The sequence below is a fragment of the Pezoporus occidentalis genome, unplaced genomic scaffold (assembly GCF_034315485.1).
Source record: "Pezoporus occidentalis ecotype Australia unplaced genomic scaffold, CSIRO_AGI_Poc_V1 ctg191, whole genome shotgun sequence".
NCBI classification, from domain to species: Eukaryota; Metazoa; Chordata; class Aves; order Psittaciformes; family Psittacidae; genus Pezoporus; species Pezoporus occidentalis.
This window is the reverse complement of record NW_026913760.1, coordinates 687,867-714,989: the sequence shown is the minus strand read 5'-3', so window position 1 is coordinate 714,989 and position 27,123 is coordinate 687,867. Positions and strand designations below refer to the sequence as shown.

At 54.3% G+C, this 27,123-nt stretch overlaps 3 protein-coding genes across 4 annotated transcripts; 2 read left to right on the top strand and 1 right to left on the bottom strand.

The window, feature by feature from the left end:
* The first annotated feature begins 231 nt into the window (after positions 1-231).
* On the top strand, positions 232-2,590 carry NKX2-6 (NK2 homeobox 6). The gene is made up of 2 exons (XM_062617009.1): positions 232-461; positions 1,691-2,590. Exons 1-2 carry the CDS (start codon positions 353-355, stop codon positions 2,278-2,280), a joined length of 699 nt encoding a protein of 232 aa, XP_062472993.1. The 5' UTR covers positions 232-352; the 3' UTR covers positions 2,281-2,590.
* A 954-nt stretch (positions 2,591-3,544) lies between these two features.
* On the top strand, positions 3,545-8,061 carry NKX3-1 (NK3 homeobox 1). The gene is made up of 2 exons (XM_062617008.1): positions 3,545-3,830; positions 5,641-8,061. The coding sequence occupies exons 1-2, from the start codon at positions 3,557-3,559 to the stop codon at positions 6,027-6,029; spliced, it is 663 nt and encodes a 220-aa protein (XP_062472992.1). The 5' UTR covers positions 3,545-3,556; the 3' UTR covers positions 6,030-8,061.
* A 7,477-nt stretch (positions 8,062-15,538) lies between these two features.
* SLC25A37 (solute carrier family 25 member 37) lies at positions 15,539-26,532 on the bottom strand. 2 transcript variants are annotated; one of them, XM_062617006.1, is made up of 4 exons: positions 25,820-26,532; positions 20,781-21,009; positions 19,646-19,702; positions 15,539-18,745 (listed from the first exon to the last, which is right to left on the bottom strand). In XM_062617006.1, the coding sequence occupies exons 1-4, from the start codon at positions 25,904-25,906 to the stop codon at positions 18,228-18,230; spliced, it is 891 nt and encodes a 296-aa protein (XP_062472990.1). In that variant the 5' UTR covers positions 25,907-26,532; the 3' UTR covers positions 15,539-18,227. The 2 variants fall into 2 exon arrangements, with proteins under 2 accessions (XP_062472990.1, XP_062472991.1); XM_062617007.1 differs by lacking the exon at positions 25,820-26,532 and adding an exon at positions 24,648-24,838.
* Positions 26,533-27,123: the final 591 nt, after the last annotated feature.

Here is a 27,123-nt window from a genome sequence, read left to right as displayed (position 1 = left end):
CCTGGCCTGCAGGAGCTTGGTGGTCTTCTCCCCTTATCAGCCCTTATCTCCTGAAGCCGCTCGCTAATGTGACCTTAATGGAGCTAAAATCGACCTGATTTGCTTTATTGCTGTTTAGCCCAAATCCCCCCCCCCCCCCCCACCCCGCTTCTCGCTGCCCCCTTGTTTCGGGAGCATCGAGAGGGTCTGGCTCCGTCTGCGGGAGCTGCAGGGGGGGCAGCGCATGGGGACACCCCCCCGACGGAGGGGCCAGGGGTGGCGCTTGGCCCGGCGGCTACAGGAGGGTCAGAGCCGGGCAGCGGAGCCCGGAGCGCAGACGGACGGCCCCGCCGGGCCCCCGCCGGGCGCGGGGATGCTGCCCACCCCCTTCTCGGTGAAGGACATCCTCAACCTGGAGCGCACGGACACGGCCGGGGCGGCCCTCGCCCCCCGCAGCCCCGGCGGGGAGGAAGAGCAGCCGCGTAAGTGACCGGTGGGGCCGGGGGGGGGGAACCGGGGCCGGGGGGTGCCCTATGGAGCCGCTTTCGTTCCCCCGGGGTGGAAAAGCGAGGGCAGCGCAGCCGGCCGTTGCATCTTCGCACCCTGCAGGCACGGTCCCGCTGGAGCCGGGGCTCCTCGCCACGGGCCGTGGGGAGTTTCCTCCTTTCCCCCTCTCTTTTTCTCTTTGCTCAATTTTTTTCCTCTTTTCCCCCATTTTTCCCCAGGGTTTAGGGGTTTTGGGGGTTGTTTGGGGCGTTTTCCGGCAGCCCGGCAAGCATCCCGCGCATCCGCCCCGTGCGCCCTCGGGGAAACGAAACGGCCGCCGGCGGGGGGAAAAGATGGATGGGGGGGGGGGGGTTCTGCCGAAAACCCCAAATCGCCACCGTTTCCGAAGTCACAGCCCCCCCGTATCCACGCTCCAGAGCTGGCCCCGCTGGGGACGGGAACCAACGCCCCAAGGGACAACGAGGGGATGCGGCTCCAGGGCGGCCGCCGGGAGGGGATCGGACCGGGTCCATACCTGCCCTCCAGCACCCCGGTTTCCAGCAGTGTCCCGTCCCCCGCACAACCCCTGGCCCCTACTGTGGCTGCCGGGGACCGAGCGCATCCCAAGCAGGATGTGCAGGACCCGTCCGTGGTTGCCTCACCTGCAACACAAACCTCAGCAGGTTAAAACAGACCCAAATAACTCGTTAACATCTTTGCTCAGGTCTGATATTTTCTCCTCCTTCATTCCCAGCCCTTTTCCTTTTTCGGGTTCCCAGCCCTTTTCCTTTTTCGGGGTTTGCTCCCATTCGGGATTCTCCTTTCCTTTGGTGCTGCAGGTAAATCCTGCCGGAGATCTGACTCCCACTGCTCCGAAGCAGGACGGTGGGAAGGGGATTTGCCTTTTGGAGTACTCAAACCTGCGGGTAACCCCCTTTCCCTGTGCTCCTCCAGGCTGGGGCTGCCACAGCAAGCATGGTTAGGAAGGACCGAAAGGCGGCATTATCCAGAATCCATGTAACAGCCTAACTCCATCCCCAAAAGGGGGAGAATTGTTGTGAATTCCCATTAAATACCACAGGAAAGCTGATATGAAACTTGTCAACTCGCAGCCCTACTTCATCTGATTCCCACGGGCCCCATTCCCGGTTCAATCCCTCCTTCGGAAACACTCTCTGGGCGCAGATCCAGGCTCGGCTCTCACTTTGGGTTTTCCTTGCTGCAGGACAACGCTTGCTCGCCGCCCCTCTGGAGGCAGGGGAGCAGAGAGGTGACCCCGGCCAGCACCCCAAGCAGCGGCAGCGGAGGAAGCCCCGGGTTCTGTTCTCGCAGGCACAGGTCTCGGAGCTGGAGCGCCAATTCAAGCACCACAAATACCTCTCCGCTCCCGAGAGGGAGCATCTGGCCCGCGCGCTCAAGCTCACCTCCACCCAGGTGAAGATCTGGTTCCAGAACCGCAGGTACAAGTGCAAAAGGCAAAGGCAGGATAAGTCCCTGGAGCTGGCTGCCCACCCGCTGCCTGCCCGCAGGGTGGCAGTGCCCGTGGTGCTGGTCAGGGATGGCAAACCCTGCCTTGGGGGGTCCCAGCCTTACCCGGCCCCGTACAGCACCGGCCCTTACTCCTACAGCTCCTACTACAGTGCCTATAGCAGCAGCCCCTATGGTGGTAGCTATGGGGGGGGCTATGCTGCGGTGCCCCCCAGTGCCACCCCCAGCAGCCACACTGTGAACGGGAGCTTGGGCACGGCCAGCGCAGCTCAGCACCAGCCCCTGTGCTTGCAAGCCACGGGGCAAGCGGGAATCAGGGCTTGGTAGGTGAGGGCTCATTGGGAAGCACCGAGGAAAACCCCACTGCACTCCAGAGCCCAGCCTGCCTCGGGGTGGGAGCCGGATCCAGAGGTGTCTGACCCCCCGGATGGGGGGATGACCCCAGGACATCCATCCTGTGTCTGCAAAGGCAGGGCAGGAGAGAGGGGGACCCAGGGACTCAAGGTGTTTATTTATTCAGTGCTTTGGAGTCTGATCCTTCCCGCTGCCAGGGGATCTGCTCCTCCAGGCTGCCAGCACAGGACATGAACACTGGATTGCTTCCTAAGGACAGCTGGAATACAGGGTCTGTGCACATCACTGTTCTATGGACACTATTGGAGCTCCTCTGATCTTCTGAGATGCGGTTTTGATCAATATTTCCTAATATCTTTGGTGGTTATTTTGGTCTTTACTATCATTATTTGCAAATAAAACCCCTGAACGGTGAAATGCTTTCAGTCGCTTTGCAGCAAAACCTGTTCCAAAGCAAAACCAACCACACAACCCCCAAATTAATCAACACCAGTAATTAAACCAGAAAGGTAATCACCTTGTGGTCCAAGCCTGGCCTGCAGCAGAGAATCCCAGCCTGGTTTGGGTTGAAGGGATCTCATCCAGCTCCAATCCCTGCCACGGGCAGGGACACCTTCCACTAGAGCAGCTTGCTCCAAGGCCCATCCAACCTGGCCTTGAACACTGCCAGCTGAACAAGCCCATCTCTCAGCATCTTTGCAGCCTCCTCTGCATCCATTGCAGGTGAGCATCCCTCCAAGGCAGCAACCCCTGCTGCTCCCCCCCTCCTCTCACCCAAACCCCACCTTGGAAGCATTTTGACCCCCAAAAGGATGAACTCACTTAAGCATCATCCACCATAAAAGCTCAGGGGGGCAAAGGAGGAGGCTGAGGTTTGGCTGTGACCCCATGGATCCATGGGGAAGGGTGTCCTGAGCAAGGGGGAGAAGCAAGCAGCCGGGGAGCCGGTGGGAGCCAAGACACCAGGGAAGGGCGTAGACTCCTGCCAGGGATCTCCAATCAGGCCCCGGAGGTTTGGCTGCCTGCCCTACAAATGCGGAGCCGGGAGGCTGGGAAGGCCGGGAGGCGCTGGGCAGGGAGAGGAGCAGGAGCAGGAGCAGGAGCAGGAGCAGGAGCAGGAGCAGGAGCAGGAGCAGGAGCAGGAGCAGGAGCAGGAGCAGGAGCAGGAGCGCCGGGCTGGAGGCAGAGAGCAGGCGGCAGCAGCAGCAGCAGCAGCGCCCCGGCAGGGATGAGCTGCACCCCGGCAGGGATGAGCTGCACCCCGGCAGCAGCCCCGCACACGGCGCCCATCGCCTCCAGGCCCCGGACGTCCTTCCTCATCCAAGACATCCTCTGGGATGGGGAGGAACAGGGAGCGCAGCCGGAGAGGGGCAAGAGCAGAGGATTGGGCAGCCAGGACCGGGAGCCAGGGACAGCGGCAGTGGAGGGGAGCAAGGGCAGCTCTGCCCCAGGGCACCCCGCCGGGAGCCCTTATCCCACAGGAGCATCCCAAGCCCGAGGGACACCCCAAGAGGCAGCCCAAGGTAAGGAAGTGGAAGCTCCTGGCTGGGGAATGGATCCGCAATGGTTATGGTTGGGTCAAGGAGAACCCTCTGCAAGGGGCAGCATCCAGACCCGGCTGCTGGAGCCAAATGAGTTGTGCTTTAAATACCATGAGTATCTGTGCTCTAGGGGTGGGAAAGGAGGAGGAATAGCGGCAGTGTAATAGCAAACCTCTCATGGGGCGCTTCAAATAGCTCAAAGGACTGAATCTGCCTAAAACGCCACTTCAAATGAAACCCAATTAATGCATTTCTGTGATTTCTCAGAAAATAAAGTTCCCTTCTATGTGGAACGTGCCCAGCAAAGGCAGCTTGTGCCCATCCTTGATGCCCCCGCAGCTGAGCTCACCGGTGCCTCTGGTCCTTTGAATGTCCCTGTGTTGAATTTGTGCTGTTTGAAGCCCTGATTTCACAGCCTGTACCCCCATACCTGGTTTACTAACAGTAACCTGCTCCCCTTGCACAGCATCCCCTTCTAGCATGGAACTCCCAAATTCCTTCAGGAATAACGTTTCCCTGCTGAAGCCTCCCACTGAAAACCATACTCGGGAGCAAATCTCTGTGCCTGTTGCCCCTTGTGCTGCAGCAGCATGAGCACAGCTGGGGCTGCAGGAGGGGACTTGGCCTTGCCTTGCCCAAGCAGCCCTTGGGCTGAGCTGCACCAGCTCAGCTTTGAGCTCTGTAGTGACTGGCTCTCGCTTGCTGCACCAACCCTTGCCAGGGGAAGGCTGGCTTTAAGTTTCAGTGCTGGGAGAAGGGGTTTCTACATGAAAGCAAGCTCAGAAGCAGCCACCAGGCTGGGGCTAATGAAAACCATCAGGAGCTGCACCAGATCTCCCAGAAAGCTGCTGGTGTCAGTCAGGGCAGCCACAGGGATCTCAGTGGGGCAGCTGTGATTTACACCGGCCGGGAGTCGAGCATCCCGTGCTCCCATCCTGAGCACTGTGCTCTCGACTTCAGGAAATAGACCAAGAAAGAACTAAAGGGAAAAACCCCATCTGGCCCATTCCCGTCCCAAGGTGGGGTTACACAGAAAGGACCTCACTGCATGAATAGACTTGAGGTTTAACACTCCTATGGGATGCTTCCCAGGGAGAGCAGCACCTTTGTGCATCAGGTGCCATGAGAAGCAAGACAAACACTGAGATGCTGCTTTGGGGCTGCAGTGATGTGTGTAAACCCAGGCCTGAAGGTTTAGTTTCTGAACCAAAGTTTCTTGCCATTGCCTTGGAACCATGAAAGCAAACAGGGAGGGATTTATTTCCAGTGCTTCCTCGCTGCAGCCTGCCCTAAGCTGCACTGATTTCCCATTTCTGGGCTCCCCTTTGTAACCTGAGGACAGAAACTTGTTCTCTTTGGGGAGTCAGGATTTTCCCATAGGCGCAAGGGGAGATTTCAAACAAGTGCCTTCATAGTATGAATTCTGCAATGAAATCCTCCAGAGCTGTTGATGCCACGCTGTACATAACGATAGCACCCAGGCAGACCCCCTCCACCACTGCAAACCAGCCCTTTAGCCCATCTGAGTCCCTTGAATGTATATTCCTATTGAATGGCAGGGATGGGGCAGCCACAGCTCCTCTGGGCACCCTGTGCCAGCACCTCAGCACCCTCACAGGGAAGCTTCTGCCTAAGAGCTCATCTCAGTCTCCCCTCGGGCAGGTTAAAGCCATTCCCCTTGTCCGAAGCCTCTCTCCAGGGACACCCATCGCTATTTCACTCTCTGCAAGGGGAACATCAAGTGACCGGGGCTCTTTCCAAGCGGCTCATTCCCATCTCTTTCCTCCCACAGACAGCCCAGCGGAGCCCTACCCGTCAGCCTGTGCCCCCCCACTGCAGCCCATGGCCCCGTGTCCCCCCAAGCAGGCGAAGCGCTCGCGGGCAGCCTTTTCCCACAGCCAAGTCCTCGAACTGGAGAAGGAATTCAGGCACCAGCGGTACCTGTCTGCCCCCGAGCGAGCCCGCCTGGCCCGGGCCCTGCAGCTCACCGAGACCCAGGTGAAGATCTGGTTCCAGAACAGGAGGTACAAAACCAAGCGGAAAGAGGTGGCCTCCGGCATCCCCAGGCTGGGCACGCCGAAAGCCACCGAGCTCCATGGAGCATCCCTGCTGGCGCTGCGGGGCGGATGGCACCCCCTGCCCTGCCTCTACTACCTGAGCGCCTGGAGCCCTGGCTGGTAGCAGCTGCTTGTGAGCAGAAAGCAGCCTTTCGTCCTCTGTGGGTGGGGGTTTTAATCCTGCCTTGCTTTTTCTAGTGTTAATCGAGACCCTGCGCACAGCAATGATCAGCATCTAGGTGCCGCACAAGCCTCTCTTGTTGCTAACAGAAAAGAACCCAAACAGAGCCCCCAGATCCCCCCTCAAGCTTTTAATTCAGCTCATTTGATAGCGCTGTTACGAGGTGGAACTGCAGCTGTAAAACACTGAAGGCTTTTCGGGGGGGGGGGGGAGAAAGGGATGGCATCTCTGCCATTGATAGCATCACGGTTCATGGTCCCAGAAGGGACTTAGACCCCCCCTAATACTCCCACATGCTGTCAGGCAGCACCACAGGTAACGCAGGTGGCTTTTGGGGTGAACTAAACCCCTTTCCGCTATGAGGGACAGGAGCCTGAAGTGCCGATGGCCCCAGCTCACCCCAACCAACCCCATCCCTCTGCCCCTGGATGCTGAGATGCCAACTGCTGCTGCCGGTGCCTTGAGAAGCCAAACCAGCCCCTCGGGAACGCGGACAATAGCGCAGTGACAGATGAGCTTTGCATATCCGGGTGTTGCTGCTGTTTGAACATTCCCATATGAGCTGTTTAGAATAGCAACGGCTCCAAGAGCTCGACGCTCCCATCAGCTTCCAAAGCAGCAAACTCCCTGTTTGCCACTGAAATCAGCCTGAACCCCACATCAGGACATGGGGACAAGAAGAGGATGAGACCTTTACAAGTGGTTTCTTAGTGAGACAATCATTTGCACTGGTAGAAGAGCAAAGACTGGGGTTTTTTTGCACCTAATCATACTTAAAACTTGAGATGTCACTAAATCCATGGGAGAAAGTGTAAAAATAAATGAGGTTTCCAAGAGAAGGAACACAGCAACTGCTTTTTCTCACTCGTGTCGCTCAGCAAAGCTCTGCTGGAACACGTAGAATACCCTGGGATAAAACAGAAGTAGAGGTTTCTTCCCTGTGGAGCACCAGAAAAGTGCCTGTGGTGCCTGCTCTGACAGAGAATTCAGAATCACCTTGGTCCAACCCCCTCCTGCAGCAGGGAAATAGGGAATTAAACCAGAACCCGCTTAGATCTGTCCCTTTAAAGCAGATTATTTGGAAGCTGAGCTTTTGCCTTGCCAATCGACTCGAATGGTGCAAGCTCGCAAAGATGAAGCTGCTGGGGGATGCGGACGAGGGAGGATGGGGAGTGCAGAACGTGCGAACTGAAGCCCTTTGCAGTAGATACTCATGTGCTCTCGCTATCAAAGCCCTTGCTGGCTTTGGAGGACAACCAGTTGCTTTCTAATAGCCTGAAAGAAACCCTTAATATCTGGAGATATCATTTCCCTTCCAGCTCCTGCTCTCCGATGCTGCGTGGCCCTGGTGCTCGAGGCAGACGTCTCCCCTGCACTGTTGCAATGTGTTTCAAACCCAGCCCTGCTGCTTATCCACTTTGCACTTTGCTTATCCACTGCTTGGAACAATAAAATAAAGCCCTTCTGGCCTCAAAGCCAAGCCCCAGCAGGGCACGGATTCCTCTCCAGGGGGAAAAGGCCCTGCCAAACCTCAGGATGCTGCTTAAATCAATGCAGAGACACTGAACGTGCACCAAATGCACTGGATTAGCAGCTCTGAGCATCACGGAGCTGCCCCTGAATAGGGGTCCCGGCGCATCCTTTGCACAGAAGAGCAGCAGGGATGGGCACATAACATTGGGAAGGACTGAATTGGGCTGGGAAGATCAGATCTAAACTGAAAATTAGCTCTAAACTGAACATCTTGCCTGCTTCTTTGGGAAGATGGGGTGTAGCTGCTTCTTTTCTCCCCACTGATGGTTTGTAACTAATAAATGCCCTTCCTGCTGCTTCGACACCCAGCTGCTCATGGGTAACCCCTGGCACAAAGCAAGGCCAGTGCAAATAGTTGCTATTTTTGTACCTGTTTTTTGATACTATTTCATCTGATTTGTGTTGTCCTTTGGAATAAAGAGCTCGGAGTCTTTACTAAAAACCAGCTGCCTCTGTGGGGTTTTTGCCCTGGGTTTGGGGGTTCTTTTGAGCCTGTTTCTGGCCATGGGTGTCCCGTCAGCTTCTCCCATGAACAGCTCCTGCAGATGCTGCACCCAAGTGAGTTTTGTGCAGTGAATTGTCCTGAGCTCACAAGGTGGGAAATCATCATCGCTGTTTCTAGCTACTCCATCACCCATGCAGCCAAGCATAGGGTGTCTGATCATCCTCTAATCCCATTTACCATCTGATGAACACAAAACAGGTGACTGCTTCCCAAAAGCAAGAGCTTATATAGTGAAGTATCTTACTTATCACCCCCAAATTACCCCTAATCCCGCAGTTTAAGCCTAATCCCAGCGGCCTCCGGAGTTTTGCACCACGAGCACTGCTCCCAGGTTTTATTTCTGCCCCTGCCTTCCCCTCCTGCAACCCCATCAGCACAATCGGGGCAGTGCTGGGCTCCATAAGGAGAAGGATCCATCCTGGGAGCTGTCGGTGTGAACGTTTCCCCTCGTACAGGGGTGGAGAGGGACCAACCTTGGGCACACACTCCCTCCCTTCTGCTGTTGGCAGCAGCAGCTTTTCCCGAATGGAAAGCAAAGTGCAGTAACTACCATTGCCCCCAGCTTCAACAGCTTTAAAAGGGAATAAATCGAAGCCAAAGCAAGCATTAAGATGGCAAAATGAGCAGGTTCTGGCTCAGACGTTGGTGCTGGTTGGAGGCAGGGGTGCTGGCAGCAGCTCCGGCTCCTTTGCAGCCTCTGCCATGGAGAAACATCTTGGCTGCGTCCCCTGTTGCATCACGCCCTGCCCTCCCTCCTCTCCTTCTCTCTACAACCCCCAAGTGGTTTCTTTATGGGCAGAAGATGGACTTCCAGTCGGTTTTTCCTTTTCTTGTCCAAGCACAAAGCACGAGGACAAAAAGGAAGGGCTGTGCCATTTGGATAACCAAGGCATCGGAGGGTGTTACAGCATTAATCACAGCGGGAATGACATGGGAGGCTTTCCCGCTGATAAATAGCCCCTTGATTCATAAAGGAAAGAAAAATCCCCCCCTTAACTATGGGGACTTGGAGTTTTAATGAGCCTTAACAAAGGAGAACTCCTGTTTGTACACAACTGGAAACAGAAAGCATCATTTAATGTCTGTCAATTAATGTCACGCTCCGCCGCTAACGCATCCATCAAGATTAAACAGCTTCTAATGCTGACATAACATTTACACTGCTTTGTGCCAACTCATTTATTTCAAGCTAGGGGGAAAAAAAAAAGGCAAGAAAGAAAGAAAAAAGGCTTCCTTTGGACAATGTAACTGTTGACTAACATTTGCATGCAATAAACCACATACTTGGCACAGGCTCGCAGGACTCGGGCCAAGAGAAATCTTCAACTTGACCTACACAACATTTGCAAAGCAGAGCAGTGGGAACAAGATTGCTACACGGAGCTAAATAGGGGATGGAAAATGCAAGGACACTGCATCAGGCTGGTGGTTCCCCTGGTTTTGGTATCAGTACAAAGATGCTTTGGAGGGAGACACAGAAAACCTTTCGGCAATGAGCACTGGGATGCACCTTTGGGGATGCGCGGATGCTTCCCAAGGAAAGAGGCAAACTAAGCCATAAAGCACAAGGGTTTGGAGCTCTTAAAACCCTTGGGGACTTCCAGTATTTACTATTCTTATAGTAGATGCTCTTACCCACAGAAATGCTTTATCCCCTTCTAACCCAGGTAGAGCCTCTGTGGCAAGGCCATCCTATGACAGGGAGTCCCAAACCCCATTTTGAGCCACTGGGACCACTTGGTGCTTCCTCTTGCTCCTTGAGCCATCCTGGCAGCAGCAGTGCCAAAGGGGGGACAGGGAAAAGCTGAGTGGCAGAGTCATCGAGGCAGATTTTCACCATGATGGACAATTGATGGGGCAAGAAAAGGGGGCAAAAAGAGTAAGAAGTACTTTGGAGATGCAGCAAAACACAGTTTCATTGGTGGCATTCCCATGGGAGACTCCTTTGCTGCTTCCCTCAAAAACCCAAGGCAAATTCCTCCTCTTTCTTCTGTTATGGTCTGAGCACCATTTATTAAGAACAGCCAAAGGAGGAGAGAAATCCACAGCAAAGAGCCCTGGAAGTGCTTCCAAAGCCGTCCGGCTGCAGGAATTTATGGCAGGCCACTCGCAGAAGGGAAAGTCGGGAGATAAGACAAGTAGTTTTACAGGAAAAGGAGTCGGGAGCGAGGCAAATACGGGTGGGTTCGTGCTGAAGTGCTCAGGTCTTGGGAGAAAAAGGAAACGGGGCCAAGAAAAAGGCTTTTGGAGTCAGGTACCGGGTGTGTGAGCAGATGGATTCAGGCTCCTTGCTGTATCCCCAAGGTAGGAAAGGGAAGGTGTCACCATGGTCACCTCACTACAGCCAAGGACCCCCCGGCAATGCCCGTCCTGGGAACAGGGAGGGGGAAAGCCATGGAAGGAGCTGCAGCATCCGGGCTCTGCCTCCATCCCTGCGGCCCGGGGGAGTTGCCAGCTATGGCAGGGAGAGCAAGGACATAAGGGAGGCTCTGGCTCCCACGGGACATTCCCACTGGATAGTGCCGGAGCTGGGGGGGGGAACCTCTGCAGAGTCAGCAGGGGAGGATGCTCACAGCACTGTGGTTGGTTTTCCCCTGGTCTTGCAGCACGAGGGTTTGGGTTTCCAAGGGCCATCAGCCAAGCACGGTCTCCCCAGCTCTTCTCATCCAGAGCCTTTTGGGGCACCCAGATTCCTAGAAAAGCAAGTTTATTCCAGGCTCCAGGTGGTATAACCTTGGAATGAGGCCGATCTCCCCTCGGCCATGCACATCCCCTCGAGCCCTGACTCCTCCTGAGCCTCCCAGGGATATTCCCAGCTTGGAAGGGCGTGATTTTACATCCTCAGTGTCAAACAGTCTGCATTGCCCTCATCAGGGCAAAGGAGGAGAAAGGGACCCCATCCTGAGGAGCCCACGCTCCCAAGAGGAGGTAAACCCAGGGATGGCAGCAAAGCCTCCGTGGTACTTTTCCATGGCCCAGGAGGCAGACAGGGTCCTGCTCGCGCTGCACCAGAAAGCCCAGGGATTAGCACAAGTCTGTCTGCAAACAGAGCCTGGGTGGGGGCACCCGGTGCTCCTCACCACTCCCCTCGGGATAAAAGACTGGGAGAACCGAGCCCTATAGAAGCAGTTATTCACTTGGAGCCACTTTCTCATGGGGTCCAGCAGCACCCGGGCCTCTGGGGTGGGGATTGGCAGGATTTACCCTGCCAGTTCCCTCACTTCCTCTGCAGGAAGGTGGCAAAAGGCTTCACAAGCATCATCCCATCAGCTGGGACCAGGGCAAAGCGCCCCAAAGGCCAGATGCTGCCCTCAAGCATGTGCAGATGTTCCCCACCACCACCCCAAGCTGGGTCTGGAGCTCCCTTTATACCCAGATAACATTAATCCTCCTTCTAGACTGCAGCAGCCGGGAGCTCTGCCAGTGTCTATGGGACGGGTGTGCTGTGAGGGATGCTCACGTCCAAGGCAGGGCAATGCTCAGCTCCCAGGCGAGTTTCCATTAGAAACAGAGTTCTCCCCACATGCCACCGTTCTAATGTGGGTATCCACACTGCCCCCCCAGCAAACAGCTGCCTGCATCCACTTTTCCCCCTAGAACAAGGCAGGGATGATTCAGGTCTTCACCCATCTCAATTCAAGAGCCAGCCACTCCGTTGAATTAAAGGGAGATGGAGATGGTCAAAGCTAAACCAAACCTTCCTAGCCCCAGGACTGCATCCCAAAGGCACAGCCTGGTCCCCAACAGCACAGGCAATGTGGAACACTGGGGGGTTTCATGCCGACTAATAGGTAAAGGGAGAACTTTAGGGCAAAAATCCTGGAGCATCTGAGGCATCTCTGCAAGATCTGAGGCACCACAAGGCAGCCTCATGCCTGGGCACCAAGTACCAAGACATCATCTAATCGAGGGTCTGGAACTCTCCGGCTTCAGAAGAGGGACCAAAATCTGCTCCACGACACCAAAATCTGCTTCATTTCACCCCAGTTTAGAGCCCAGCAGGAGACAGGGCCACTCTTTGCTCTCCCAACCCCAACAACCTGGAGCATCGTTATCAGATGAGCACTATTTCCCCCCCTGCGTGCTGAGAGGCGTTTTGCTGGGTGTTGATGGCACATCAACCCTCCCCATCCCCTGTTTGCGCTGGTGAAAGGAGGAATTACTGCAGTATTTATCTACCACACTCTCTTTCACCGGGAGATTCCGCATCTGCTTTGCAAAGCAGCCCTGGGGCACGGCTCACGCTAAAACCCCACTTGCTAAAGGCACCACAGGGGGCAAAGCTTTAAAGCAAATAAAACAATGGCGATTTAGAAAGGAAGGCGCTTGACTGACTTGAGCTGCGCTGGGGTCAGGGCTGCGCTGGCCAGGGCGGACCTGGGCAGCTTCGGGAGGGTTTGGTTTATCCCAGGCAATAGCAAACAGGCTTTTGGTGTGTAAATCACAGCAGGTGAAAAGCAAACGGGGGGGAAAGGAAAGCCTGGCCTTGCTGCTCACAGGGAGTAAGGGAAGCAAAGGTGAGGATGCTGCACTGGGGATGTATATTGTAGGTTGAGGGTAAGGGAGATGCTTAATTCCAGGACCAAAAGCCTCACGGCCAAAAACTGGCACTATCTGGGGCTGGAATCACGTTCATCTCCTCCACAGCCATTCACATCCAGGGCTTGGCTGCTCAGCTCTCCACAGCAGATTTACACCTGCAGAAAACACTTACCTGTTCTACAAAGGGATCCCTTGTCTTTCAGAAGGAATTAAATCTCATGGATAAATACAAGTGGGTTTATTCCCTTTGTGCACAACTGTGGCAGAATAAGATAGCGACTCGAGGTGTGGCCGGAAAACCTTTCCCTCCATGGCCTGCATCTTGTCACCCAAGGTAAATACGCAGCTTAATGAAATTTCAAGAGGGAAGGGGTGAAATATTTGCCTTTATGTTCATTACCCTTTAAAGCAGGAACAATATTTGAAGAGAAACAAAGATAATGATCATATGCGGTGAACAAACACAGCCTAGATCCTGGATTAATCCAAGGACTTAAAAACCCAGGCGCTGGGGCTTCGGTGGCACAGGGGGAAGCACCCATGTCCCATAGAGCACGTAGGCCTTGCACTGGTCCTAATGCCTCTGCCAGAAGGACCCCTCAGATGGCATCCTCACACACTGTCCCAGGGATGCGGCCACCACCAGCAGCAGCATCCACACGTCCCAGGGAGCATCGCGCTGTGTTCACAACTGATGCTCCTGGTGCACCTTCCTCCCTCCAGCAAAGCCTGCGGTTGCTCTTCCTCCTTTCACCCGTTACAGAGCCCATTTAATCCTTGTAGGCCCTTAGGAAAAATACCACTTGGGAAGTTTATAAATCACAGACTGCGCCGTAGCAGGGAATCTGTTCGCTGGTACCAGCCCGAGGCTTCAATATAGGAGCAAGTGCTGAGCGCAGCAAAGTGAGCGCCTATAGAGCTCCCCTACAGGAAATCCTGCAGGTCGAGTGGCTACGCTCTATCGGGTACATACAACACATGTGGAAATACCCTCTAAAGATGTTGACACAACAAGCTGTACCGGTTCCAACAAAGCCATTAGTGTCAATTAGAACATCGGATGCATTCCCAGAGCTAAGCACCAGCCAGCCTGGAGGGAGATGGGGATATCGGTGTCAGGGCTCTTGGCAAATGCCACATGCAAATGGGTGGCACTTCCAGCAGCTCGTTCCTCCTCCCAAGGAGCCATGCTAAAGGCTTGAAGGTGATGGAGGAGCACTCATGAAGCACGTTACACACCTCACCCTTTGGGACTACCACAGCTTTACTACATGGAGGAAGGGGAGCTCAGCATTTACTCTGCAGTGCAAACAGGGCTCTAAAGCTGTCAGAAAGGGTTTTGAGGGGCATAAATAGCACTTTTATCTTCTGATCTTCTCTCCTGTGCTCATCGGCAGGGCAGGCAGCAACGCTCCATTGCACCTCCTTGAGTTTTCACTGGCAGCTAAAAAGCAACCAGGAAAAGAGAAAGGGAAGGAGAGGTGAGAAAAGGAAAGCCCTTCCTTTGGCGTGACCTGAGGACAGCAGCATCATGCTGCTACTTCCCTTTGCAGCCTCCTCAGGTAGGCGTTTGCTGCTGAACCCTGTGATTATCACATTATTCCCACCTGAGCCTGTCCAGGAGGGGCTGGGGCATCCCAACAAGGGTTCATCAACAGGATTTTAGGTGCATCTCTATTTGCCACACAAGCTGAAATCAGTGCTTCTGTACCACCGGAAGGTGCGTATCCCAGGGATGAGCACCTATTCCACACTAGACTGGTAGGCAGCAAGTTCTGCTCCATTCCGGGGTCACAACTACAAGAGGCTGCTCCCAGAAGAACCCTTCAGACAGCTCCGGAGGCTTAAAGCTGGAGATTGACTCCGAGGAGTTTCAGACCCTTCGTTTTGAAGCAGAGATGCACCGCAAGCTGGAACGTGAAGAGAATCTGGGTTTTGTGCCCATTTGGAACAAGGACCATGGGGTTCTGCTGGGTTTATTAGAGGTGAAAAGGAGGGAAAGGACCTGGAGAAGCCCCAATCCTCTTGACAATGTTGGGAAGAATCCAATGTAGAAATAAGGAATGGGAGACATGGGATGGAGCAAGAGCAAACTTGGGCTCTGCCTTTGCAGACCCCACAAGTGGGGTTGTGGCTGAGGGAGCTGGGCTGGCTCAGCCTGGAGAAGAGAAGGCTCCTTAAGGGGTTCTGTGATTTCACTTCCTGGGCACACCAGAGCAACCTGCATCAGACAGAGCTGCAAGCAGGCTCCCTGCACGGAGCCACCCCATGGCCAGGAACATTCCCTACTTAGAGCTGAAAGTCACTCCTTTCATTATGGGAACGTTCGGATTCAAACTCGCTTTTTCCCTTCGGAGCCCACCAGTGCTGTGCAGAAACCGAACCCACGAGGGTGCCTTTTCCCTGTGATGGAAGGGACAGGGAAGATCTGAAGCAGCTCAATGGCTGCTGGGGTTTTCCCTTCAAATGATGCAGCAAACATGAGCGAAACCTCAGCAAACAAGGAGCTCCCCAGGCACTTTGTGCCACGGAGAGGCGGGGGAAGGCATTCCCATTTGGGAATGCTGAACAACCCATAGCTGTGGGTTTGCTTTGCCAGTGTCAGGAGCCAATTCCTTGTGCTAGCGGGACCGTGCTTCAAAACCCTTCAGAGGCTCCCGGAGGAGCACAAGCCCATAACAGAGATTTCAGCTCACAACCCCTCCCAGGAGTCATTTTCTTCCTCCCATGTGCTGGCAAAGGGCTTGATGTGACTCATAGCAAGGCGCTGAGCCTGCCGAGTGCTCAGGCAACACTAGAAGGCACCATTCCCCCAGGGATCAGGCCACCTCCTGCTGCTCTCAACACCCAAGGAAAGCCACAAGCAGGAGCCTCAAAGGCCAAAGAGAATGAGAAGGTTTTATTTCCTTGAGCTCCAGTGATACAACTGTAGCAGCATCTCACAAAGGGACTCCTGCACTGTTAAATACACATTTAAAGGAAACACACTGAATTCCAAGGCAGGCAAAAATATATATATAATCTGTAAAATTAAGAACTGCAGACAAAGATCCTCATCCTCCCTCCTAAATAACATGTGCGTTTGTTGCAGACAAAGCAGCAGAACATGGTTCACAGACCAGGTTAAAGTGAAACTTCACTCGCAAAGGCAAACCCAGAAGGGATGAGGAGGGGCTTTGGTGAAGGGGCTTTCACTGGGATCCAGCATCACGTACAGCAGGAAACATTCCAAACATAGAAGAGACCTCTGCAACTACCAGATGGGATGCTGCATCCCTCTCCAAGGAGGATGCGCAGCCAGGACCACCCTCCCTGTCACTCCATGTCCACAGGCTCCATCCCTGGGCAAATCCAGCCTTCACATCCCAGCTACTCACAGGTTACTCCAAACAGGAGATGAGGTTCTCCCAGAACAGCCAAGGTGAAGTCAGAAGTATTAAAGCTAAGCAGCCAGAGCAAGAGGATGATGCGCTGGGGACCGCTCACCCAGTGTGACTCCTGCTGAAGCCACACTGGAAGCCGTCGCCTTCCACGTGATGCTACAGTTTGCCCCTTAATATTAAAGTGACCCAAAAATGTTCAAAGTGTTTCTGCCCACCTCAAAAGGAAATACTTGGTGCAGTTCTGGTTCCTGTTAGTGATAACTCCAGTTTCTCAACAGAAAAAGACATCCAAGGCTAAGAGACAACTCCAAGACCTCCAGCCCCTGCATGCAGAGATAGCTGAGAGCTTTCTCCAGCTGCACCACCACTACCAGTGGCCTCAAGCTCAGCATTTGTACACTTTTAAGACACAGGGTGCATTTGACACAGTGATTCATTCAGTTTAAGTGGCAACAAAAAGGCATCAAGAAGCTCATTTCACCATCAGCAATGGTACAAGGCTAATTTACACAAGGCACATGCACCACCACCCGGAGAGGTGCGCTTTGATTTACCTTCTCCAAGTAACACAGCAAGAGGTTTAGGTCTGTTTAGTGTCATCCCACCCAAGGTGCCTGGTGGATGGGACACCTCCAGTGACACGTGCCAGCCCAAAAGCTGCCATCACACTGCAGCTCCCCCAGAGACATCCCACCCAGTGCAGACAGCAAGCTGAAGCCACATCTCCACAAGCCGCACCATGGAGATGGTGCCAGCTTGAGCCATCACTTCCAGGGAGGATGGAGATGTGCCCGCTGGTGTCCTGTCACTTCGGTTTACACATCCAGGCCCCTGAAATCCCTCATTGGCTCCTGATCACCCAAGTAACTGGTTAAAGGCTGCATTTGGGGTTGGAAATCCCATTCCCAGCAGGAGCAGGCACAGCTTTGCTGGCCACTGCAAAGCTCAGCATCCCACAGCAGCAAACCCAGAGCACAAGGAATCTCTCTAGGTTGCCTTTTTGATGTTTTCTCCCCTCCCCAACAGAGATGAGCAGCAGCTTATTGTCAAACATGGGGCTGGGAGGTGCCTTCGGTTCTGTAGGGCAGAATTCCCTACGGATTTCCCTGCCTGCTGCTGGTTTGGTGCTGCCAGGATGTGACCCTTGTGACTCTGTAGCCAACCTGTAAACAGAAGCCCCGGGTCCCCCCTTAGGGAGCAGGGCAGCTCCATGCACCCCACTTCCAGCTATGGGGATGTGCACGGTCGCTCCGGTGAGTGGGATTGAGGCCTTGGTGGGAAAGGATGAATAAGTTAAGGGAGGATGAGGCTGCACAGCCACCACACACCACCAGAATGTACCTTTAAAAAAGTAGCTGCAAAAAAAAAAAAAAAAAAGGACTTTTCTGATTAAAATGCACATTTTTAAGTCTTCTCCTTGTAAAACACAATGGAATTGTTTCCCCCTTTCCCCCACAACGTGCTTTGGGATGTCCTTCCTTGGTGGTGCCCCTGGTCCTTCTCCTTCCTCATCCCAACGAGTCTCAAGGGGGGTACCAAGTACCTTGACACCCCCACAAGAACCCAGGCCACCGTTTGGGGGTTCAGTGCTGGAGAATTAAAGCCAATCTGGCTATAAAAATAAATGCTTTTGTGTCTTCCTCGCATAGGATGGAAGAATCGAGCCCTTTCTAAACAGCATCCAGCTGTAGGAGTAGTTACAAACCCAACCCAAACGCCTCTATAGAAAAATAAAGGATAAACATTATCCATCTATTTCATGTTCATATAAAAAAGTAAGCTCTGTGACAGGATATTTTGCTTCTTTGCTGTAAAAAAAGCCACCGCCCCAGCCTGGGTTACACGACCCAAGCTTTGCGGTGAGGAGTAAACTGCATCTTCCACTTATTCAGAGAGAAAAATATCAGTCAGCAATTTCACTTCTCCAAAATAAAGTTATTAAATATATATATTATTATGACGAGTCTTTATAAATCTTTTCATGGAGCAAGGAGGGGAACACGTGGCTGAGGAGCACTTGAATCCCTGAGGAAGGGAGAAGTGGACGTCAGCTGCGATTCCACCACGAACCTGGTACTTCCCTTAGCAGAGCCCCAGAGCTGGCTGGCTTGCAGGTACACACACACACACGCACACAGAGGGGACACAGGGGCTGGCGTTCACCCTGGCAGTCCTTCACTAGGATGCTCTCTTCTCCAGCTTGTGCTTTGTGAGAAAGTACTTGAAGAACTCGTACACGGACCAGGCAATGGCTGTGGAGGGCATCTGGTAAATGACACGTGCCTGCACCCCCCTGAAACACCCCGAGACACCCCCCAGCTGATAGACAGTCTTGAAGGCATTCACCATGCCCGTGAGGTGCCCGCTGACGTTCACAGAGCTCAAGGCCATGTTCTCCTGGGTGTTGAGCAGGGTCTTGCAGACATCCAGAGGAGTGGTGGCGGCGGCGGCCACGGCCCCCGCGACGGCACCGGAGACGATGTGGGACCGCGGGTTGTACTCCCTGTGCGGGTTGATGTGCTCCTGCATGAACTCGTAGGTGATGAAGTGAATGGCCTGGAAGGGCACGTTCATGGTGAGCTGCGTGGTGTAGCTGCGGTAGAAGGCACCGAACCCTTCCGTCTTCTGCACTGTCCTTATGCACGCCAGGACGGACTTGTAAGGGGAGTTGAACATCTGCATCCGCTGCTTCACCACTGCTCCAGGCGATGGCCACAGGGTGGGCAGCACCAGGCAGGACAGGCACAGGGACATACACTTATTAGCTAAAGCACATCTTTCCTGGGCATCCCGACACCCAGCCCTGCTCCACGCCCCAACCATCCAGAGCCAACCTCCCCAAGTCCAAACTGCTACGACATAAAGCAGGTATTTCCGCAGCAATGAGCTCCTTGTCAATGGGCTTTCACCACACAGCTCCATAGAGCCTCTGCTTCCCCCCAGCCTGCCCAGTGCCTTTAATTCTAGCTAGAAAGGCATTGAGACAGACCGGTAAGGACCCTCAGATGCACTCGTAAGTGCTGAAACACTGACACACCAAGAGGACAGGGGCAGAAAGGTGATTGAATCACCTGGGACATGTAACAGACCCCAGCCCTGAAATGGAACAACTTCCACTGACTTAAGCAAAAGGCCAATTCATTTGATCAGGATGTGATTATAAGGATTTCAAACACTAGAGATATTTTTTCCTTCAGAAAAACCTCATCTTGGGCCAATTCAGAAGCCACATACATTAACACTGACGAGCTGGCAGCCCAGCTGATTGTCTTCAGTTTAGCTGCATTTTACCATTAGCCCTCTTCATGCTGGACTCTACCTACCCAGGAAGCACTAGCAGAGTAGTGACAGCATCGTGTTAGTAGAGGGGACCCCAGCTTCCCTAAGAAATCACAACATGCCATGCAGATGCTGTGCACCCCCTTGGCAAGCAAGGGAGAGCAGCCAGGCAGAATCTATCCCTATGCACTGACCTGCCTGAGCTCGTTAAAAGTTGGGCAGAGTCACTAAAGCAAAGGGCTTAAGGTGCTGAGATGGCACAGGGTGTCTTCCCAGGCTAACGGGGTGCAGCACTTCCCAACAGCACAGGGCATTACCTTCAGCAGGATTCATCACTGCGTCGTGGAGTAGCGTGGCCACGCTCCCAGCTATACCTGCAAGACACAAGAGCATCCTTTCAGAAGGACATTCAGAAGCCAGGGCTTGCCTGGGCACTGCCATCTGCAGAGGCAGCAGCCAGCATCATCATGGAATGGTTTGGGTTGGAAGGGACCTTAAAGCTCATCCAGTTCCACCCCCTGCCATGGGCAGGGACCCCTTCCACTAGAGCAGCTTGCTCCAAGCCCCTGTGTCCAACCTGGGTACCGCTGCCTGGGATGCTGCAGCCCAAGGAAGCGCCCAGCAACCCAACTCACTCCCAGGGCAGAAAAACCCCATCCAAAGCAGCCTGGCTGGAACCAGGATCCCAACCATCACCTTTGTGACTCCCTACAACAACTCCCAGGGTTTTGTCTGTGCAGGAAAGCACCAGGTTCACTGAGCCTGTGCTGGACTGAGGCATGAGCAATGTTTAGCACTGGCTCAGTTCATCCATAATTAGGCATTTTCATCCGTTTACTCAGTCTAGTTTTAAACACAAATTGCCCAGATCCTGCCAGCATCCAGCCAGCCATTAATGATTGTGCAGTTGGCTCAAGGATGGGCCTCTCAAGCCACACCTTCTCCTTTGATGTAGGTTTTCATCTCACATTCTCTCTTGCCCAAATAACTTTCGGTCATTTCTCATTAAGGCAGCACTTCACTCTCCCCACTGGAACCAAAAGCCTGTAGCTACTTGAAAGGCAAACCCAGGAAGCACATTGCTAGCAAAAAGCAGCAAGCCAGAAAGCTGTTACGTACCCTTAACTGAGGTGGTTGAGTCAAGTGGGAGCTGCCAGGGCAGCTTCCCACCATCGCATCGTGTCAAGGACCACCACAGTAGTAGCAGGTACCACACTTGCCCCCTGCCTCTGCAGCCCTTCCAAAGCAGGGACCTGCAAGCCTGGGATGACATTTCCACCCCACATCCTCCCATGCAGGTATTCACAGCAGCGTTCTGAGTGCTGGCTGCCTACAGCAGCCCTTCCCAGAGCACAGCACAGCGAGGGATGCCAGGCTAAGCACATCAAGCAAGCGAGAGACAGGCTGGTAACTGCAAGCTTATTTTTGTGCATAACCCCCCCCCAGAAATACCATTGGCCAAGTGGCTGTTTCCTCCATGCTGGAAAGTGTCACTTAGAGACTTTTTCATCTTTTCATAGCAGGCAAAGTACATGGCATGGGCAGGGCCAGCCCCCAGCATGGTGACATTGATCCCACGTAAAGGCCTCCAGAAACCCTCCGTCAGGACAATCTTCTTCAGCGCTTCATACACACCCCTGTACTGGGCTTTGGGGTCCGGCTGCAAGCTCTGCATCCTGGTCTGCAACAAAGCACACGAAGGGAGAGGCCTCAGTTAGCCCATCACAAACACACCAAGCACCAGGCGCAGAGTGAAAGAGCCATCATGAGCGGGCTCCACCGCTCAGCCCCAGTTGCACCCACGCCGCTATTCAGAGCGGCAGGATTAAGTTCATGCTCCCATTGCGACACCACGACGTTACAAGGCTGCTCAGACAAGCGCTCGGGAGGGAAGTGTAACCTCTGCTCCCGTTTCTGCAGGGAAAACCCAGGGAATTAAGCTCTCGCAGCCGTTCAAGCGCCTGGGTGAAGAAATACAGTTAGGGCTGTAATTGCCTCTTGCTTACAACACTGCCAGCTCCCTGCCCCAGCTTGTTCCTCCTGCTGTTGCTCAGCTGCTTGTGACACTGGGGCACAGCCTCTGTCTGATCCATTGGGAAACAGCTTTCCTAGAAGGGCAAGCTGAGAAAACCGCGGGGGTACCCACAGCAACCCCCACATTGAGACAGGTAAAGGGCAAAAGAGCTGGTTCAGGGTCTGGAGCACAGAGGTGATGGGGAAGGGCTGAGGGACCTGGGGGTTCAGATGGAGAAGAGAAGGCTCAGGGGGGACCTGATCTCTGCCTGTAACTGCCTGACAGGAGGATGGAGCCAGGAGGGGCTGGGCTCTGCTCCCAAGGGATGGGACAAGGGGAAGCGGCCTCAAGCTGCACCAGGGCAGGTTTAGATGGAGCTGAGGAACAAGGTTTTGGAAGCCAGCTGAGCTGCTGGCACCCAAATCCTCCCATCACTCTCACTGCTGCCAAACAGGCACCGTGGGAAAAATGACTCCTTTTGGTCTGCTTCAGGCTTCTGCAGGAGGATGCCATCACACACCAGCAACACCCAAAGGCCTTGCAGGGATGATGCCAACCTGCGATGGTGTTTGCAGGGCACAGACACGAGCTGCTTCCCACCACCGGCAGGGCAGATGCTGACAAGGGTTAAACCTCTGCAAACATCCCAGCAAGACCAAGCACATGTAGAGCATCCAAGATGCAAAGGGCTCTGGTGCTCCTGCTGGTCTGCAATCCCAGACTGATGGGATACAGCCTCACACCTAGGACCACAACAAGGGAAAAGCCATGAGAGAGGAGTGTTCAGCAACCTGCAACAGGCACCAAACCAATGCTCTCTCAAGGAGAAGCTTGGGAATTGCAATGAGCAGGTCCCCGACACAGGGGTTTGACAGGAAGGATGCCTCCCACCCCATCAGCTGGGACACCCCATCCTCAGATTGAAGTTCTCCCCCATCAACGCGACAGAACACAGGCAAAGCAGCTCAGTCCTCAGCAGGGATTCCACAGCCCTTGAGAAAGCAAGGGCTGCCCGTGCCACCTCCACACTTCCTCGTGGGGACTCATCCCTTCAAGCTTATCATTTCCCATCAGCAATTAGCCAGGAGGTAACACTACAGCCAAGCTTTCAGGCAAGACTAAGCCAATAAGAAAGGTTTGGACCTTTGATTCCCCAAACCGCAGCACTTTCAGACACACTTTCTAGGACCAAGGAAGAGCCCAGAGCCCAGTGCAAGGCTTTAACCCGGTACAGTAAAACCAAGCTATGCAAGCAGCAGCACCCTGAGGCTGAGCCAAACAAACTGTTGTATTTGTAGTAAATAGCCTAAAAAAAGAGCACAGGAATTACATCTGCAAAGTGACTTAGTGCGGCAGACTTGAGCATCAGCCAGTGTCCACGAGAAGGCATCACCCTACAGCAGGGATTTGGCAGCCTCGAGCAAAGCTTCCTGTTTCAGAGCACTGAATGCATTGTAACCTATGAGCACCACTGGAAACAGACCCAAAGGTTGAGGAAAACCCTCTTGTAAAGGCAGCAACAGCACTGGGTTATCTCGGAGCTTAAAACCAGGCTTTAAATCCAGCTCGGAGCCACCCCTGAGCAGGCACGAGGGTCCTGAAGCCCTCGCCACGAATCCCAGCACGTTCCCATCCTATGGATGCTCGTCAGGAGGGGCTGGATTTCATGATGCTGCCAAGAAGCTCCCAGCAGCGGCTCCGCCGTCAGCGTGACTCAGCAGACCCACCGCTGCCGAGCTGGTCCCATCCAGCCGGGGCTGGGCTTCGCTTGGTTTCTCCTCTTCTCTGCTAGTTTTAACTTGAAGGCATTGCTTCAGAGGCCAGAGCTGACCCAGAGATCCCCATCTCACCCCGCTCCGCTCCTGGGATGCCTTCATTTAAGCACACAGCAGCTTCGCCTCATCAGAAGGGGAATGAAGAATAACCACTCCTTTAAAGCAGTAAACCACCAGCCCAGCCCTGGGTATCTCCACCCTCACTAAGGACCCAGTTGCTTTCACATCACAAGGGATAAACGTTTTCCCACTCTAGAGGGATCACTCAGCACCCCTGAGTGGGTGGGAAGGGTGCTGGACCCACCTAACCCACGCATGGGTCTGCAGTTTGCATCACCACCAGCACAGCTGGGTCCACCAAGGTTATTGTGGTGTGAGCAATGATTTGCCAACAGCTCTGCGGTCCTTACCCCCCCCATCTCCTGCCACCTATCTGAAGCCATCAAGTTCCTCCAGGAGCCTCACCCCCTGTTACCCAGCCAAGAAATACTTCTCCACCTACTTGGATTAATCCTCATTGCATAAGGCGCTGACAACCACAAGCATCCTGACAGTCCTGGTTTCAGCTTGGGCATGAGAAGCAACACCAAAAGTCACAGCTTCAGGTCCATCGGGTTACCTGTTTGTGGACCAGCACTGCCTTTATAGGTGCTGTCTGGGGGAGAGCACCCAGAAGAACATCAATAGCCCAGGGTTGGCTTCCACCTAGAGCTGCTTTACTAACAGGAGTCTCTGGCGTTGCATGCTCTCCCAAGGGTCATGGTTTGCCATGCCACTGTACAAACAGGCTGGGATCACATTCGCCTTTGTTTTCCTCCCTGGACACAGCATGCTTTCTCCAAGTTCATGTGACAGACACCCAGCTCCCCGAGGCTAACAAAAGACACGGAGAGCACAGTATGCTTTGACCAGGAAATGAGCAGTGTTTCTGCAGCAACCTGCCCAGACCCTGCTGCCCACAGAAGGCTTTGCTGCTGCATGACCCATGCCACGTTCAAGCGCTGAGCTCCCTTTTGTTGCTCCCAAGCAAAGTGGTACCCACCCCTGCCTGCAAAGGCCCACAGAAGGGGAATACAGGGCCAGCCATGACTTTCCAGCACCCCAACACTGACACAAGAGGAACTGCTCCTCCTGGACCTGCACTGGATGCAGAACATCCCACCACCAAACCCCAGGCAAGCATCACTAACTCCAAAGCCTGAATAAACTGCAGTAAAACAGCTCGCAGGCGCTCATCTGCCCTGCTCAGTCATACTCATGTGCTTTCAAGCTGCTACAAGCAGGGAAGCTCCAAAGCCTCCTTGCTCCAGGCAGGTCATCTGTGGTTGATTGTCCTACCTGAAGCCATCAAAACGCTCCATTCCCTCCCATCAAGCCTCATTGTACCCATCCTTTCCTGTCCATTCCCCTCTCTGGCATCACAGATGTAGGCTCCACGTTCCTCCTACCCTTCACCCTAGGAATTCCCATTATAGTCCAGGACCTCCATATCCACTAGGAGCCATACACAGGCACAGCAGAACAGCTTACAGACATCTGGTTGCACCAGCTTGGGTAGGAGCAGGTCAGGCTTTCACAGGTGACTGCGGCGTGGTTGGGGCTGGAGGCAGGACTTTGCCATTAGTGTCACTGCGAGGAAGGGAGGCTTCAGCACACCCAGTGTCCCATCAAGCTGTCTGAAGCAATCAGCTCCCACGTGAGGACAATTCCACATCCTCCAGGCAGCCACTTCACCCACCTTGGGAAGCCAGCTCCAACAGCCCTGCAGGGAAGCCACTACACAGCTTAAGAGGATGCTCCAGGGGAGTCCTCCCGAAGCTCCCATGATGAGAAGCCCTTGACATGCTGATCTCTACCATTCATTTGGAGGCTGATCAGGCTTGCCAGGACAGCTACAAAACAAAATGAGCCTAAGGACTATGAGACACTCACCTAAAACCCTACAGCCAGCACTTTAATACAACCACAACGTTAGGTGTGTGAGACAGAGGCCAACACATAGCCAAGGCTGAAACTGCAAGGGGGTCTTTACCATCAGAAGGAAAAGGCACCAAGCAAGTCTCAGTAACCACAAGCCTCCAGGTTTAGATGGTAAATACAACCCATAACACATTTCCCCTCTATAAAGAAACAGAAACACTGCTGCAAAACACCTAACTAGTGATGACTTCAGTGGCAGCACGTTACCACAGCAAGGAGGCTGCAGGCAGGGATGTGCACCATGGATTTACACGTTACACAAGCACCAACAGCACTTCTGGGTATTCCCAACACTGCCACACAAGTGCCTGTGAGCTTCACAGAGGTCCACTGGGTGCTCTTGACTCACCTCACCAGGACACCACCATCACGGCCCTGCCCTACCCCAGGAATTGTGCAAGCATCTGAAGCAAGCCATTTCCCAAATTCAAGCCTTTTCAGTTTCCCTTTAGGAGGAAATGACTTGCTGGAGCCAAAACATCACCTCATCAGCCAGGTGCCTGAAACGCCTCTTGCTGCAGCAGCCACAACCCCTCATCTCCTCCTCGGGCTCTGCTCAGACACAGCGGATCCCAGTGAGCGTTATCCACAGAGTCAGGCTAAGGAAGGAGCTTTGCTGCACGGGGAGAGCAGGGCATTTCCCACAGCTGCTTTTACAAGCCTCCAGTAGTGTTTGGTTACTGCCATTACAATAAGAAAGCCCTTTTGGGGTCAGTTCTCACCTTTCCCGCAGGGACAGAGCGGCAGCGAGCGCCCATCGCAGGACCCAAATCCTGCAGCTTCGGATTCCACTCTGCCCCAAAACGCATGGGGTGACCTTGGCCACGCTTCAAAGCTCTCCCAGTGTTTTATCAGCTCCCGAGCACTTCAAGGCAGCTGCTGAGCGGGATTATTCTCGGAGTAAGGCATTGCCCCGGTGCGATCCCAGCACCGGCAAGGGGGGAATTCACTGCCTGGGGAAAGCAGCACTTTCGCCTTCCTCCAAAGCACCTCCCACCCAGGGACACCAGGCACAGCTTTCGTTCTCTCCCTCTCCCTATTCCCTGCAGAGGAAATGCCCTCTTCAACCGCACCAGGGAGGCCCGAGTGACGCTGCTCTGAGCGTGACTTGGCACAAAGCACCCGGCTCGTTTGGGACAGGAGCCAGGCTGGGCTCAGACCCTGCACCTCAGAGCAGCCCCAGCCCACGAGCCAGGTCCAACGGGCACAAACCCAGAGGGAAAACACAGGAAAGCAGCAGAAAATGTTTCCTTTAAGTGCTTATTGCAGCACATGGGCAAGATCTCCAGTGCCTCAAAGCGAAGGCATTTCCTCTCCTCTCGCTACCAGGAGCCCTGTATGGGGAAGAGGAGAATTAGAGCATCTCCTTGCAGCCTTTCCTGAGTGGACCACTGAGGATCCACCAGCGCCAGCAACACAGCATCGAGGGCGCTTGGCTTTTCCCAACCTTTCTTCTAAGAGCACATTGGCAGGGCACAGAGAGGAAATACCCTTCGTGATGCTTCCGACCAGGCTGGAGACACTGCGAAGCCCTCCCTCGTGTGTACCCAACAGCACCCAGGGCACACTCGTTAGCCTGGAGCTCATTTGCATCGAACCCAGCCACCAACAGCCACACAGACCCCTTTGTAAAGCCCTGACCCCGATAAAACCACCATGGCCACGGCACTGGGGTGGCAGGAGGCCGGGCTCACGCTGCTCACAACCATCCTCGTGTGGGGCCCGCCCGGAGCTGCGCCCCTGGCACCGGCGGAGAGCCCCGGGCACGGCCGGGCAGCAGCGTGGGTCCCCCGCAGGAGCAAGGCCCTCACCGGGGGTCGGGTCCTGCAGCGCTGCCGCTGTCCCCGTGCCCGTCAGGATGAGGCACCGCGTGGGGAGTCATGGAGTGCGCTGGGGTGACGGGAGCTGAAAGCTCATCCAGATGTGCCCCGGGCAGGGACCCCTTCCACTGGAGCAGCTTGCTCCAAGCCCCTGTGTCCAACCTGCCCTTGAGCACTGCCAGGGATGGGGCAGCCACAGCTTCTCT

Excerpts from the sequence above, each read along its gene's own strand:
- NKX2-6 (XM_062617009.1), top strand. The coding sequence starts at position 353 with ATGCTGCCCACCCCCTTCTCGGTGAAGGACATCCTCAACCTGGAGCGC. Across the intron at positions 462-1,690 it reads CGGGGAGGAAGAGCAGCCGC|GACAACGCTTGCTCGCCGCC; the intron begins GTAAGTGACCGG and ends TCCTTGCTGCAG.
- NKX3-1 (XM_062617008.1), top strand. The coding sequence starts at position 3,557 with ATGAGCTGCACCCCGGCAGCAGCCCCGCACACGGCGCCCATCGCCTCC. Across the intron at positions 3,831-5,640 it reads ACCCCAAGAGGCAGCCCAAG|ACAGCCCAGCGGAGCCCTAC; the intron begins GTAAGGAAGTGG and ends TTCCTCCCACAG.
- SLC25A37 (XM_062617006.1), bottom strand. The coding sequence starts at position 25,906 with ATGCGTTTTGGGGCAGAGTGGAATCCGAAGCTGCAGGATTTGGGTCCT. Across the intron at positions 21,010-25,819 it reads GCTCTGTCCCTGCGGGAAAG|ACCAGGATGCAGAGCTTGCA; the intron begins GTGAGAACTGAC and ends GCTTTGTTGCAG. Across the intron at positions 18,746-19,645 it reads AGTGATGAATCCTGCTGAAG|TGGTGAAGCAGCGGATGCAG; the intron begins GTAATGCCCTGT and ends CGCCTGGAGCAG.